At 37.4% G+C, this 15,395-nt stretch overlaps 1 protein-coding gene across 4 annotated transcripts in view; it reads left to right on the top strand.

The window, feature by feature from the left end:
• Nucleotides 1-15,248, top strand: part of DCP2 (decapping mRNA 2) — a 29,214-nt gene extending 13,966 nt beyond the window's left edge. Inside the window, exons 5-11 of one of the 4 annotated variants that reach the window (XM_048931385.1) lie at nt 1,874-2,026; nt 4,353-4,465; nt 4,573-4,680; nt 5,398-5,521; nt 6,090-6,194; nt 8,877-8,928; nt 9,733-15,245. In XM_048931385.1, coding sequence (XP_048787342.1) covers nt 1,874-2,026; nt 4,353-4,465; nt 4,573-4,680; nt 5,398-5,521; nt 6,090-6,194; nt 8,877-8,928; nt 9,733-9,899 — 822 coding nt within the window. In that variant the 3' untranslated portion in view covers nt 9,900-15,245. Of the gene's footprint in view, nt 1-1,873; nt 2,027-4,352; nt 4,466-4,572; nt 4,681-5,397; nt 5,522-6,089; nt 6,195-8,876; nt 8,929-9,732 lie in introns of all 4 variants that reach the window. The other 3 variants (XM_048931386.1, XM_048931388.1, XM_048931389.1) reach the window with 3 other exon arrangements.
• The last annotated feature ends 147 nt before the right edge of the window (nt 15,249-15,395 follow it).

Raw genomic sequence — 15,395 nt, forward strand, 5'->3', positions numbered from 1 at the left:
TCTTTGAGTTACAGAGTGGTAACTGAGGGTGTGGTTATGCAGTTTAAAATAATGTTTGATGTTTTTCACTGTTGTATAGTAACACGCAGAATGAAATGGATTCTGCGTTGAACGATCTGTTCTGAATAACTTTGACCTTTAAATATTACTTTATGTTTAACAAATGTAATAAATATTAATATTATGAGGCTCCATGCATTTTGGAATATTGAATCAAAGAGCCAACAAAATGTAAAATGATGAAAGAATTGAAGTTTAGCTTATATGTAAACTTGGCTCTGTGAAGAGGCCGCATTGAGTTGGGTGTTGTAAGTCACCGTGTGAAAATAGTGAAGAACTTTTATTCAGTGATAAAGGAGCAAGCATCAATATCTGTGGCAAGTAAAGACTAAAGAAAACAGTCCATGAGGTCTTCTGTTGCGGAAGACCTTGCAGAACTGCGTGTTAAAAACAGTGAAAGAACAGTATTGGTATAAACTCAGTGTTCCTCTAATATAACACAGCTGGAATTTTTGAAAGGGAAGACAGAGATGAGGGGAAGCAGCAAGGTGCTTTTGTTTTCTTCATGAATCAGTATCTGGGAAGTTGTGGACTTTTTCTTAAATGTACTTCTTTAAGATGCCTGAATGAAAAATTGATTGTCTCATTCCCTGACAGTGCTTTCAGTACCACTATGATACTTAGTATTGACCTGAAAAAGGAAAATGAGATGTTAGGTTTTAACAGTGCAATCCCACGCAATAGGTGCAAATGAAAAGTACTTTTATATTAGCACTTCTGGTCTTTGAATATAGACTGTTTTGATACAGTACTGGCTAGCTTGAGGAAAAGGGGATTGCCCCACCTACTGCCCTGGTCCACTGTAAGTAAGTGGTTGAAATTTTACTAGGCAAATGCTTCTGGGGTTGAGCTGAGCGATTACAACCCAAAGGAAAGGAGAGCAGAAAAAAAACATGGACAACGAAACAGTGGGCGCAGGCATTAAAGTGGGGACAGTTTTACTAGGAAAAATATGATAATCATGTTTTTAGTTTGGAGAATGTATTATATATATTACATCAGTGCACAACTGTTGCTTGTTTCTGTGAAGGTGGATAATCGTTGTGGATAAGCAGGCAAAGTCTTGAAAACTTGTGTTGCCAGACATTGTAATGTCCCTAAAATCTGTGCACAAATCTTTTTCCTGCTTTTCCTAGAGTCAGCACGCAGCTAAAACAGTGAACTGCACCTGTAGGTGGTCTATTTGAGGAGATCTTCTCTGATTCCTTATACAGCTCAGTAGTGTTTCAGAAACTGATGAAAGATTAAATGATTGACTATCTTTACAGAATAAGTTTCTGTGATTAATTTATTTAACTTGTCTGGACGAATCATTTAACATACATATATATATATATATATATGTTATATAATAATATATGTTAATATATGTTATATATATATATTTAATATATATAGGGTAGAAGGTTCATGAATTGGAAGGACCATTGGATGTGAGAAAAAATTGAGCTGCGAATGAAGCTTGCTAGAATTTGAAGACTTCTTTACATTCAGAGTAGTGGGTGCTGTGAATAAGACTTAAATGCGTGAAGCAGCTGGAACCATCCTACCCATAACAATAAATCGCTATGTGGAAGTGTAGTAGGGTTATTGCTACTTGTTATTGCTGATCTGTTTGTCTAAGGGAAATGTAAACCACAGAAGATCTTAACACATTTTCATTATTGAGTATATACCTGTGTATCAAGTGGTTCTCCTCTCCTCAGTGGCCCGCTCTCATGAATACGTCTTGAAGAGTAGTTGTCTTGCATTGTGATGGCAGGTTCTAAATAAATTTGAATATGCACCCTGATCTAATTTATGTGCTTCTCAGGTGTTTGAGGAAACTGGATTTGACATAAAAGATTATATCTGTAAAGAAGAATACATCGAGCTGCGAATTAACGACCAGCTAGCACGACTGTACATCATTCCAGGAGTTCCCAAGAACACAAAATTCAATCCCAAAACTAGAAGGGAAATTCGGGTATGTGTTAACTTTTTTAGTTCTGCAGGTACCTTGTGGTACCTACCATTTTTTAAATTCACTATCTGTAAAATAATAAACCTACCATACATGATGGATACTTTAAATACTAGTAAAATACTTTCGTGAGTCTTGCTTGCTTGCTGCAACTTTAATGCTGAGTTTGATTCTTGACAGTCTATAACATCTTTACTTGTCATGAAGTGCATGCAGTCAAACTGGAGTTCTTACCTTCTTAAGTAGTATATGTGTTAATCATTCCATTTTATTCCAACTTGTGGGTGTATATGTAACTATATTCTTCTAAGGGTGTAGTTATTAATTGATATACAAAACCTTACATGTTGAAAGGGAAAGCTGTGGCTGGTCTTCTCCCTTTCATTGTTAATACTGTCCAGACTAGAGAAAAATGCGTTTTAAGAAGGTGGTTGGGAAGGGGAAAGAACATCAGGAACTGCTGTTTTTGGTGATCTGTCCAGGCTTTTAAAAGATCCTGTGGAGAGAAGATACAAAGACTCAGGTAGTAGACTCTAGTAGGCTTGGATATTTTGTTCCTGTTGGTAATGCTCACCATCTTTGATATTTTAATATCTTTCTTGTATTACAACTTACTTTAAAACAGCTATCACCATGTTTCCATGAAGATGGTACTGCTGAACAGGGCGTCTGGCTTTCTAAATAGGAAAATGAACTAATAGTTGATGGCACAGAAATCTCTTTGTTATTTCTTGCACTAGAGATCTGTTTTTCAAAAGTGATTCAACACTGAACTTCAGTAGTACCACTTCAGTTGCAAGTAAAAGAGGATGAATAGCAAGGCTCTTTTCAGTGAAGAGTAAATACCTCTCATGCTATTTTTTCTTCACTCCCACACAGATGTTCACTGCTCTGTATAGTTATTATAGTAATAGGTTCTTGTCTTACTGGTGTAGTATGTTCTTCATTTGATCTAATGAAGGTCCACACATGCCATTTTAGTATTACTTGCAGAGTTATACTGGAGAACCCTTTCAGTTTATAACTTTCCATAATATTCCTCTTAACCAGACCTGGGATTTTGCAGCTAAATTCTTCCATGGAAAAGTTCATGTAGGGTCTTATATACTATGCATATTCAAAATTCCTGATTTTTTCCCACTCACAGCAAAGTGTAAAATATAGAGTTTTAATTGTTAAAACTACAATGTAAAAATTCTCATGTATATTTATCCTCATTTTTTTTTTCTAGTTCTATAACAAAATTTGCAATTTATTCTGCAAATAAAATTCCCTTGTTTCTGATATTTTTTTAAACTTGTATGGGTGGACTAGTTTTAATGGCATTTTAAATAAAAGCAGCAAGATTACTGGTGTCTTGGAAATTTATTTAAATCCTCTCCTATTTTATGGCATTCACTGTGCAATGGGTTTTTGTGTGCTTGTTTTTGTGAAATGCTTGCTCAGGATTTAGTTGCTGGATCATACATTTCAAGTTTTATCTTCTAAGTATGAGATATATGGTCCATTATTCCACAGTTACAGTAGATCAATCAATTCAATCATTAGATAACATTTTGTGGAAAGTGCCATTGCTATCTGTTGAAATCTTTCTTTCTAATTTTTTTTTATTAGGAATGTGTTCTGTTTTAAGATGGCAGGTGGCTCAGCACTGCACAGTCACTTGCTCAGTCTTCCCTGACTTCCTGACTTCCCAGTGGGATGGGAGAGAATCAGAAGGAAAAAAACACAGTAGAACTTGTCAGCTGAGAGAAAGCTATTTACTAGGAGGAAAGGATAATAATTATGACAAAAACATACATACATATATATATATTGCATATGATTCATGTATATCGCACATATATGAAATACACATTATTCATATATATATATAGATATAGATATAGATATGTGAATGTATATAACCAGTGATGCACAAGCAATTGCTCACCACCCCCAGCTGATGCCCATCTAGCCTTCCTAACAGCACAAGAGACCCAGAAGAATTCTCATCCCCTTCAAAACTCCTTCCACATGGTGTCATATGGTGTGGAACATCCCTTTGACCAATTCCAGGCAGGCGTCCTAATTCTTTCCTCCCAGCCCCTTAGGCTTTTTGCTGTGAATGGCTTGGTTCCATACAGCACTGCTTAGCAGCAACTATAGACATAGTGTGTTAGCAAAATTGTTTTTCTCCTAGAGCCAAAACAAAGCATAGTACCAGACACTCTGAAGAAAATAATTCCATCCCAGATGAAACTAATAATAATATGTTTGATACACACTTGTAACATTCTCTGAGGCTATGGCAGTGGATATTTTGATTATTTTTTTCTTGTTTTTCTAGAACATTGAGTGGTTTTCCATCGATAAATTACCATGCCACAGAAATGACATGACCCCCAAGTCCAAGCTAGGTTTGGCACCTAACAAATTTTTTATGGCCATTCCTTTTATCAGGTATGTTCAAGATGAGGTAAATGCTAGGTCAGTGCCTTTTGAAAAACTTTCATTTCATTAGATTTCTAGTAGTAAGCAGATCTTTTTGAACTTCTGCTTGCTTACAGGCCATTGAGGGAATGGATTTCCCGAAGGAATGGAGGAGATTCCTCAGATAGTGACAGATTTTCACCTACAGGGAGCACACCCTCTAAGCCCAACTTGGAAAAAGCTAGGTAAGAACCAGGTCAGTTTAACTTCTCCACATCCTTTTATAAGGTATTGGTCATACAAATCTGATTGTCCTTTATCTGAGGAATCTATTCCAGTAATAGACTGTGCTAATTAAAAATAAATAATAATTAAGGGTTTATCTCAGAGGCCTGTAAACAGGACTGAAAGTTAACAGTTGCTGTCATTTCAAGTTTTTTAGTAAATTCTGAAGTGTCCAGAAATTAGGCAATTCCTTGAGTCCTGTTCTTAGGAACAAACAAACAAACAAAAAGACATGAAAACAAAACAACAACAACAACAAAACAGAAAAAGACTCTCTAAAGACGAAGCAGTGTTGTAAAGTAACGTAGCATGTAGTAGCTAGATAAAACCTATGAGAATCAGTAGAGGGGGAACAAGTGCTACTGGTTTCTCTTTCAGCTAGGATAAAAGTGATAGAGCAAACTTATAACCTGGACTCACAAAAACAAGACTTCAGTAACGTGAACGAGGTCAGCAACACAATATATTATGAATGACAGTGTGGGCTGAGACTGCCGCTGATGTTGGACTTGGTCTTCGTATCTGCAGCTGGATGAGTGATCGCTATTACATTTTCCACACTGGATTACTTCAGCTTGTCTTCCAAGTTGTTGTCAAATGCAGAAAAATCATTGTATGTCTGTTCTGCAACGAAGAGACTTTACGATGTATTGTAAACTCTTGTTTTCATGTACTAGATCCAGACTTCGTAGTAGTCAACAGCTGTTCACAGATGGCTGTACAGGAGAGCAGTGGATGAAGCAAAAGCAGCAACAAAAGCCATGTAATCATCCTGAGATGTCTGAAGTGTTAAAAACAAAGGTAGGCTGCTCCTTAGTCAAACATGTGTATCTGGTCTTAATTGAAATAGATGCATTTTTTGGTAAGTGTTCCTCCCTGGAACTAAACATACTGAATTTTATGAACATAGCATGCAAAATAAAAAAATAAAATTTAAAAAAAAAAAAAAAAAAAAAAAAGCAATGGCAAGAAAACAAACAAAATGTAGGGATTTCTCAAATTTAGTTTATTTGCTTGGTACTGATGTTAGAAGTGATGGATATTAGGTGGTAGTTGTGTTACGTTATACATAAGCAGTAATTGCTTTTCATTTTCATTTCAATATGTATTTATTTTCATTTCAAGACACTGTGATGTCTTTCATAATTTTGAAATACTTTGGGTATCACTGACATGCATGTTGTAGTTGTGCAGGAGACTAAGTAGCTGGTGACTTGAGTGCATGATTGGCTAATTTCAGTGTACTTCAGTTTATCTAAAAATCGTGTCAAATGTTTTAGGGTTATTTGGAGGAAAGTAGGAAGTGTCAGTAATGTCTTATGCTGCCATTTAAACTCTTCTCTTGACTACCTTTTGGACATAATGGCAGAGTCAGAGCTTGAAGGGCAATGGCAGAAAGCAGAATCAAGACACTCCTGCCCAAAAGAAGAGAAATGGAGTCCACAGTCAACCAGCTAAGCAAAACCATGCCTTGGTAAGAAAAATTTAGTGGCTATCTCAGTAGTTAACAGTAATGCTTAGTACATGTCCAGGCAGAAGCCCTGCTAAGGGAAAGTGATTTGCGTATCATAGATCATAGACTGGCTTGGGTTGAAAGGGACCGCAGGGACCATCCAGTTCCAACCTCCTACCATGGGCAGGATTGCCACCCACCAGATCAGGCTGCCCAGGGCTGCATCCCACCTGGCCTTGAACACCTCTAGGGATGGGGCACCCACAATTTCTCTGGGCAGTCTGTGCCAGTGCCTCACAACTCTCTGAGTAGTAATTTCCTCCTGGTATCTAATCTACATCTTCCCTCTTTTTAAGAACATTCCCTCCTTGTTCTGTCGCAATCATACCACATTGTAAAATCTGTCTCCCTCCTGCTTATAAGCTCCCTTCTTGTGCTGGAAGGCCACAGTGAGGTCTCCCTAGGGCCTTCTAGGGAATATGCTGAACGAGCCAGCTCCCTTAGCCTTTAGTCGTAGGAGAGGTGCTCCAGCCCTCTGACCGTACTCTGGACCCGCTCCAGCAGCTCTGTATCTTTCTTGTGCTTCAGGCCAAAGGCCTGCGTGCAGAACTCCAGGTGAGCTGCCACGAGACCTCGCAATGGCAGAGTAGAGCAGGTTAGTCACTTCCCTCTCCCTGCTGGCTGTTCTTCTTTTGATGCATCTTAGGATACAGTTGTCTTTTTGGGCAACTGTGCATGCTTCTGGCTTGTGTCCTCTGCAGAGTTGCTGTCAAGGAATCCTTCTTCCAGTCTGTACTCGTGTCTGGGACTGTCCTGACTCAAGTGCCTGTGAACTTCTTTGATTTCACAGGGGTCATATGGGCCCCCTGCCAGCCCTGTCCAGGTCCCTCTGGACAGCATCCCTTCGTTTTGCTGTATAAACTGCACCACTTATCTTGAGGTTGTCAGCAAACTTGCTGAGGGTGCACTCAAACCCACTGTGTGTGTCATTGATAAAAACATTAAAGAGCTCTGGTTTGTAGGAATAAGACATTTGAGTACATGGACCTACAAATAATGCATCCTTCCTTTGAAGTCTGCATTTTGGAAGCCAAGCTTATTTTAGCTGTTGAAAAAATCAGACATTTCACTAGACAATCCTTCTGCAGCTTTCCTGGTTTCAGTATGTCTTCAATGCTGATGTTTTACCCTTTATTGTAAAAAAAAAAAAAAAAAAAAAAAAAAAAAAAAAAAATTTGATACAGAACAATTAGATACATTTATTATTTTTCTCCTCAGTACCAAAATTTTGATATACAGACTTGCCTTGCATGCCATTATCTCATATAATTTTTTATCAACTTCTTTGATGTGTTACCTTTCACATGCAGTAGTAAGTAACCATACTTGTCCCAGAGTTTTGATGGCTAGAAGACAACACTGAGATATCTTCTGTATATTATCTCTTTGAAATTCTTTCCCCCACAGTTCTTTCTAACCCAAATTCTGTGTTACCAATTCATGTGCAGCTGTGAGCCCCAGTTCTCCATTCATCACAGCTGGCTTTAGTTTCTCTTGATTATTGGCTTTAGATTCTTCCCATTCTGGCTGTTAACTTTCTGATTTTCTTGTAAAAATGGAAACACAATAACCTCCTTCATTCTGTGAAGTTCTTTTTCATTGCAAGAGATGGTTAGTTGCTTGTAGGTCTGAGAGCAGAAGAATGGAAAATAGAATGATTGACTGCAGAAATTTAGCTGCATGGGAAAACAAGGTGAATCTCTAGAATCTTGATGGAGACTAGTGGAAATGTTAATACTGTGGAGTCACAGTCCAAGCTCTTTAGTGACTTTGCTGAATACCTCTGTGGCGCTTCACTTGCATTTCCATTGATTGTTAATCTGTTGAAATTTAAATACTTCATGCCCCAGCGATAATTTTCTAATGAAGTTTACAGGCCTGCTGCTCTTAAATTTACGTAGTGCAGAGAGCCATGCTTTTCTCTGTTTGTATGCTTATAGCAGCATATCTAGGGCTAACAAATCATCCCTGGAGAATTCTAAATTTGTGTCTCTAATGCATGGTAATCTAATTGGCAGTAGTTTGCTGCTTGCAAAAATGCACTCCTCTTGATTTCTGGGACAAAGAATAGGCTTAGGTATGTGCAACTTTAAGTCCACACCATCGTGCTGTAAGACCTTTCTGGATTATGACATTTGGAAAACAGAATTTTTGTTTTTCTTAAAAGCTTGCATTTTGAAAATGGTTGGTTGATAGTTACTAGGTTAGGATTTTCGGATCATTAAGAGAAAATTATTGTATTCAGAGTGGTGAGGCATTGGCACAGGCTGCACAGAGAAGCTGTGGATGCCCCATCCCTGCAGGTGTTCAAGGCCAGGTGGGATGGAATCATGAGCAGCCTGATCTGGTGGGTGGCAGCCCTGCCCGTGGCAGAGGGTTGGAACTGGGTGGGCTTTAAGGTCTTTTCCAATCTAAGCCACAATATGAAGATTGCGGTATTTCTGAAAGATTTATGGACTTGGTGTTAGTAAGGTAACATCACAGAATTTATCCTGAGTTGTAAGTAACACAACTCACAGAGGTAGCATGTCAAAGCAAGAACAGCAAGTATGTTTCTTAGCTGACACTTAAGCTACGCTCCCAAGAGATATAATGCCATGTTTTCTTAACTAAGTGTAATGTGTTTTTGTTCTCTTAAACCAGAAATGTGAAAAAAAGCTTAATCCAAGAAAACTTCAAGATAATTTTGAAACAGGTAAGTACATTCTGAATTTCCATCTAAAGTCATAGAATCACTGAAGTTGTGGAAGACAATCATTGTGTCCAAACACCAAAAGTCCAATACTAATCTGTGTCCCTAAGCTCTATGTTCACACATCTCTAGGGATAAGTGCCTCCAGGGACTCATGCTTTGGAGTCATGCACTGAAGGCTGAAGTCACCCTACTTACTATGTTTGGGATTCTTTCCTTGTTTGCTGGTCTATCAGGTGTTATTTTCTAAGGAAGTCCAGGTTAACCAAATGGAAAACATTTGGTTAACTTAATGTTGTAAAATATATTGGTTTTGCAATTCTCCTCAGTTGTGAAAGTTGTCAGATTGGATCCTATTGGTGGGTGAAAAATACCTAAAAATTGGTTTACAAAATTAGCATTTCAGCTAACAGAATGCTGGTGATTAAGTAAGTGTAGGTTCAGGGCTTTCTGTCCTGCTAGTAATAACTGGGATACTCTGGAGTGTTTATGCAGTTTTTTATTTCCTGCTTAGAAAGTAGGATTGCATTTATTTACTTCTTTACAAGTTATATAGTGCAAAACAGCAACATCTCTGAAAAACTAGCAATTCAAGTTGTCTTCAAATTGCTGTGACTTCTAAGATTTGTTCTAGCTGATACATTTGTAAGTATGGCTTTTTGATCGGGAGCAGAAAGAGATAAGTCAGACAATGGTTTTTCCATTTTTATTAATTAGATATAATTTCAGGTATGGCTTTGTATTGTCAACAATTTTCTTACTTATGACTAGACACTTAAAATTGATTTCATGTGTTTTCTCTTTAAGCAGATGCAGCGTATGAGATCTGCTGTTCTGGTGAAGATCTGCTGCAGGAGCATGTAGAGGGGCACTCTGTGGCATGCAATGGCAATTACAAATTTGCTTTCTCATCTAGAGCTTTCTTGAGTTTCAAATTTGACCACAATGCCATAATGAAATGTTTTGACCTCTGACAGCAAATCTTTTACGAACAAAGTTCAGACTTGCCTGTTGCAATTGAGGGGGTTTCTTATCTAGCCTTACTCTTTCTCAGGAGTTTTTTAATTACTGTTGTTGAATTTTTGTTGTTGTTCATTTGTTTTTAAATGCAGTGCAGGGACTGACTGGTGGTTTGGAAGGGTTTGTTCTCTTTGCAGTTTCAGAGTGGCATAGTCAAGTGTTGCACTTTAAATGCAGTATAGCCTTTGTCCACAAAAGTACCTTTCCAACCCTCAGTTTACTTGTTCCTAGCCATGCATTAAAGGGCATTCTTTTTCCTCATTTTTTGTGTTTTTTTCAGATTGACATTGACTTTTTTTTTTTGTACTGCTGGAGTATACCAGCTAGTTAGACTTCTAACTGCTCTGATGTAAATTATTGGACTTGTTAGTCATTATTTTATAGTGCATTGCAATATTATGGCAGCGGCAATGAAACTGGTTCTCAGAGGATTCCTCTGTCCTGGTAATTTTTAAACCGGAAGTTGCACATTTCAAACCTTGCCTCAGCCTATTATCCTTTCTTTTTCCTGATTGTTTGCCCGCTGTATCTTCCCTCCTTCACACTGAAAATGAACTTCTGATGGCTGGCAATCAGTAGTACATGGGTCAAGTTATAGCAATTTGACTTCTCAGGTACCTACTCTGCCACTGTTTCTGGCAAGGATATGCAGACTAGGTAGAACTTAGCCTTGAGAGTGTCTAACTTCACCTCTTACCCAGGTGGGAACAGCACATAAAAAGAAAATTTTCAAAAAAAGAAAATCTCAAACTAGCTTGTGGGAGGTTTCTTATGTAGAATTTATACTGAATGTAAATAAGCCTCTACATCTTGCCAGGAGGAAAGAAGGTGCATGGATAATAGAATCATTGTGTGACACTAAATGACTTAATCAGGCTTGCAATAACTATTCTAAGGATGTCCAGTATAGTATTCCGTGCTGTTGTCGTCAGTTCTTCCCTTTAGTTTATGCTCTGTATATGTATATATATACATATATGTAGTAGTACTGAATTGCACTTGCAGTTAGCATTTTAATGATGTAGCCTCAGTCATTTTCAGCTACAACATTTTCTTAGTAATAATATCAAATGTACAAAGAAAAAAAAGCAGTAATAGTTGAGGTGATGAACTGTTAAGTGTTAAATCACTCTGATTCATGTTAGTGATTTGAACACAAGCTTTGCAGTTCAGAGAAACACACTGAACTTATTTGATACAGCAGCTTGTGTTATCAGGAATATTGTCCCAGATTTAAAAATGGACTTCCATCTAAAATTAACTTGTGTGATTAGTAACTTCCACGCTGAATGAACTAGGCCCTCTTCTCTCATTCAGAGTGTATGGTCATGCACTGCGTCTTTATGCAACTCATATGGCATCCAAAAACACAATCCTTGTCTTCCTTTAACTACCCTGCTTCCTTTATTACCTAGTGTTTTTCCTCAGAAATAGCTTTAGAATTTGGCTTGTTTAATCTTCCTAAGGCCAGGTGATTTGGGACTCCAGTGCTCTAACACTTCTGGCAACAAAAATTGTGGATTTTTCTATAGGTTAACAGGAGAAACAGACTACAGCATTTCTTCCTTCTGGAGGACAAGAGTCCTGAGGGCCTTGTTTTTCAAGACCAAATCATGAAATAACTCAATCTAGCTTTGTCTCACCTTGTTTAAAAATAAATAAATAAATGCAAAGGCTGTCCAAAACATTAAGTTGAAAAGTACAGTAAGTGAAAAGGTGGGATAACGCTGGAGATTACTCAGCTTCAGGTAAAAGTAATCCTTAGTTATGTTTCTAATGCAAGTAGTTGATTTCCCAGCAAAAGTGCCTTTACTCATGGTGAGGCAGAAGTGTATATTCATATCTGGAGGCTGCTACTGCCTGTGGAGTTAGCAAAACTCTCTTAGGGCATGATTCAGTATCAGGCTGTGGAAATCTGTAAGATGTAGGTTGATATTTTTAAAAAGTTATATTTCATGTAGTGCTCTGTGAAATAAGGGGAATGTTGATGAAACCATAAATTTGGAACTTCTGTCACAGACAGAGGAAGTCTTTAAAATGAAGCGTGTCCTATGAATAGGAGTTGCTGGGTGCTTTCTCTTCACTGGATCATTTTTTTTGTTCCTAGTGAAAGCCTGGCTCAGTGTAAGAGAGGCTGATTGCTTCATTAAGCAGCCCAAAGTGGGGCTTACACACATTAATGATTTTAGTAAATCTAGCCTTAATGTGAGTTGCAAATAAATGTGATAAATATGCAATAACTTTTACTTCTTTGTATAAGGGTACTGTTCCTTGTAGTATTATTGCTTTCTGCTTCCTAAGTAAGGTTGCTAAAACCTGAGTGTGGTGGCATGTGACCTATGGTTTCCATCATGCCCTGCACTGTGAGCATTTTGGATTGTTTACTATTAGTTCATGTTCTTATTTCACCATCATTTTATAGTTAAATGTATTTCCAAGTTTAGAAGTATACAGTTTACATTCTTTTCTGTAAAACAGTGAAGAAATAACAAGTGAGAGATTTTAATTCTGTTTTTATTTTTGGGAGCTAGACACAGGAAGATAAGTAACTGCATGCCAGACTGAAGAGGTGATGTCAGGATGCTTGATAAAGTAAGCCAGAATGTTCCCCTGGAAGAGGGGTCATTCAGAGTATGAAAGGTCACTCAGTTTTCTTGAAATCGAAGAAGGTATGGAATGTCCAAATTATAACATAAAAACAACAGATGTTTGGGTACTAGGAACCTACTACTGCTTTGCTATTTCTGGTACCACATAAATTCTGTCTTGGTGGAGTTTTATGGCATCTATCCACCATGCAGAATGCCTTGAAGATTGACTGAAGAGTGATCTGCCAAATGGAATTAAGGATGTTCTGTACTGTTGCATTAACTCCTTGATGTACAAGCATGCTTCTGAAAATACCTGTGTCTGGCGTAGTTTGAAGTCAGAAAACGGTGGTATTGAGAAAAGGGGATATAGCTTTATTTACTGCACAATCAAGGCTTTTTAATTTTTTTTTTTTACACTTAATTTTAGACCAAACCTGCGTAAGTAGTTTGTGACACAATTTTGGGCCTAGTTCTTTTACCGGGCTTCCAGTGCTGTGCTCCAATCTTCCAGATCTAGTTTAGTGAACTGAGAACAATGCTGATTGTGTTTTGCCTTCACCTACTTGAGGCTGTTGTTTACGTAGCAGTTACATTTATAAACAAGGCAGACTTTGAGTCTGGCTATTCTAATAGACTTGCTCTCAGATTGAGCACTGTTTTCCAACTCTTTGTGTTTATTGATTTGCAGTGTATGCCTGCACTCATACCATTCTAGTATGACAAGCAAGAGTCTGCATTTAGAATCCAAGCTGTAATGTCCTGGGGGTACAGATGGCACTGCTGCTCCATAGGTGACATAGGTTAACTGTCAACTTTTTTTTTTAAAAAAAGAAATTCTAAGCAACAGATTTTTTCAGAGATAAAAATCACGTGCCTTCAGATTTTAAATTAAGAAGTTACATTCTGAGAACTTAGTAGAATAGCCTCCCTTGTTGATTGAAAAGCAGATTATTCACAGAAAATTGAGCTTGCACTGTAAATGTTGAAGAATCTGGTGCTTACATGTGACTTCATATAAATTTCAGCTTGTTTTTGTTATTAAAATATTTCAGCTTTTGAAGCAACCAAAATAATTTATGAGGTAAATTTCTACTAACTGAAGGTGCTTCTACAGTACATTAGGCTTGGAAATGTCTACTCTTGCATAACAGATTTTTGTTCTAATGTGTTTATAGCTATAGTCTAGTTCAAGAATGAAAGAAGTGGGTGAAGTATGAGTATCAGCACTGTTCTTAATACTGTACATATGCACTGATAGATGCAGTAGGATTTGTGCTGTGTGTGCATTTAACTGTTTCAAGTAGGTTGTGAACTTACAAGCAAGACGATGTAGCAATTACATTGGCCACGTTCAAAATCATACAAGATAAAATTACTTGGATTAGTAGGAGTACATTAAAATCCAATGCTTGGGTTCTAACCTGTCTTTTCATTAAAAGTGCAAGGTTAAAATAGACCAACTTACAGATTCCAATTTACTGGAACACTTACCTTTAAATAGTTCTCAGCTGTGGAATACTTCTTGGAAGAAAATGTGTCTTCATCTGTCAAAGTTGGGGGAGGGGGAGAAACAAGTATACTTTTTTTTTTTTTCCACAGGGTACAAAATGTTTAAAATTTAGTAGGTCCACCCTGAACTTTATAGAAAATACTTGATCAGAAGAACTAACTTGCAATTTGTTTCTGTTATGGGTTATACTTCAGTGCCCTGAAGAAGATAACTACATCCCATCAGGTGCTGATTTTAAAACAGGCATCCACAGCTTTTTAAGAACACAGCACCTACAAACTCAGTTCTCTACAACACACTTTTCACTGATAAAAGTTTACTTGCAACTTTTTCTAAGCACGTTTGAAATTAAGCTGGGGAGGCAAACCATTTATTCTTACTGTTTGGGTGCATATTTCTGTTATACAGGAAGAGTTTGTAAAATTCATGATTTAACAGCTCTCAGTAAACACTTCTCAAGCCAATACTTAAGACAGGATCCTTAAGGAATTTTACCATGTCTGCCTGGCACTGCAGTATGTGGAAGCAGTACTTCAGCCTTGAGGACCCGTCCATCCAGGTTTGCAAGAAACTTTAACATATGGAAAACAAACAAACAACAAACAAAAAAAGAAACCACAAAAAAGAAGCCAAGACAAACAAGCCTGCAAAAATAAAAAACCCCAACAGCAACAACAACGGAAAGAAGAAAAGAGACCCCACAGAGGAAGGTGGGGGTTTGTTCATTAATTCTGGCTTAATGCTGAATCCCTATACATGCACAAGGACTTGGACTGACTCAGATATTGCTGCCTAAAGAAAACTTTTCTGTGCAGTGTTGCATGCCTTGCAGCAAAATAGAGAGCCCGTGTTTTATTCTGTGGCTCATGCATGATGGTTTATGTCTTCCTTCTGTTTCTTTAAAGAAAGAAGTTAAATCTGTTTTCCTCACTGGTATGGAAGTGGCATATCAGTGCTAAGTAGAAAGTACTTACAGCTAGTTGTGGGTTGAACCTATGTGAAGTTACAGATTTTATTCAATTTCCATTATGTTATCTTGAGGAGGGTTTGTATTGGTCAGCTGTTTGATTTTAGTAAATAAAATCTGTAACTATCTGTAACATCGGTTGTACTGATGATTGTGACTATAATTTTATTCATGGATGTAGAAACTGAAGCACACAATTTAAAAAGCAATGACAAAATTGACATTTTCTTCTATAATGTAATTTCTCTTTAAAATTAAATGACTTTATGTACAATCTTGCTGAAGTATAAGAACTACTGATTAGAGTGAAATGTAGTGCCTGTGCTGCTAGTACAGCTTATTCTTTCACTGTAGAATGTTTAACATTGCCTTAAACTAGCTA

This window comes from Lagopus muta, chromosome Z (genome assembly GCF_023343835.1).
Source record: "Lagopus muta isolate bLagMut1 chromosome Z, bLagMut1 primary, whole genome shotgun sequence".
Lineage (NCBI taxonomy): Eukaryota > Metazoa > Chordata > Aves > Galliformes > Phasianidae > Lagopus > Lagopus muta.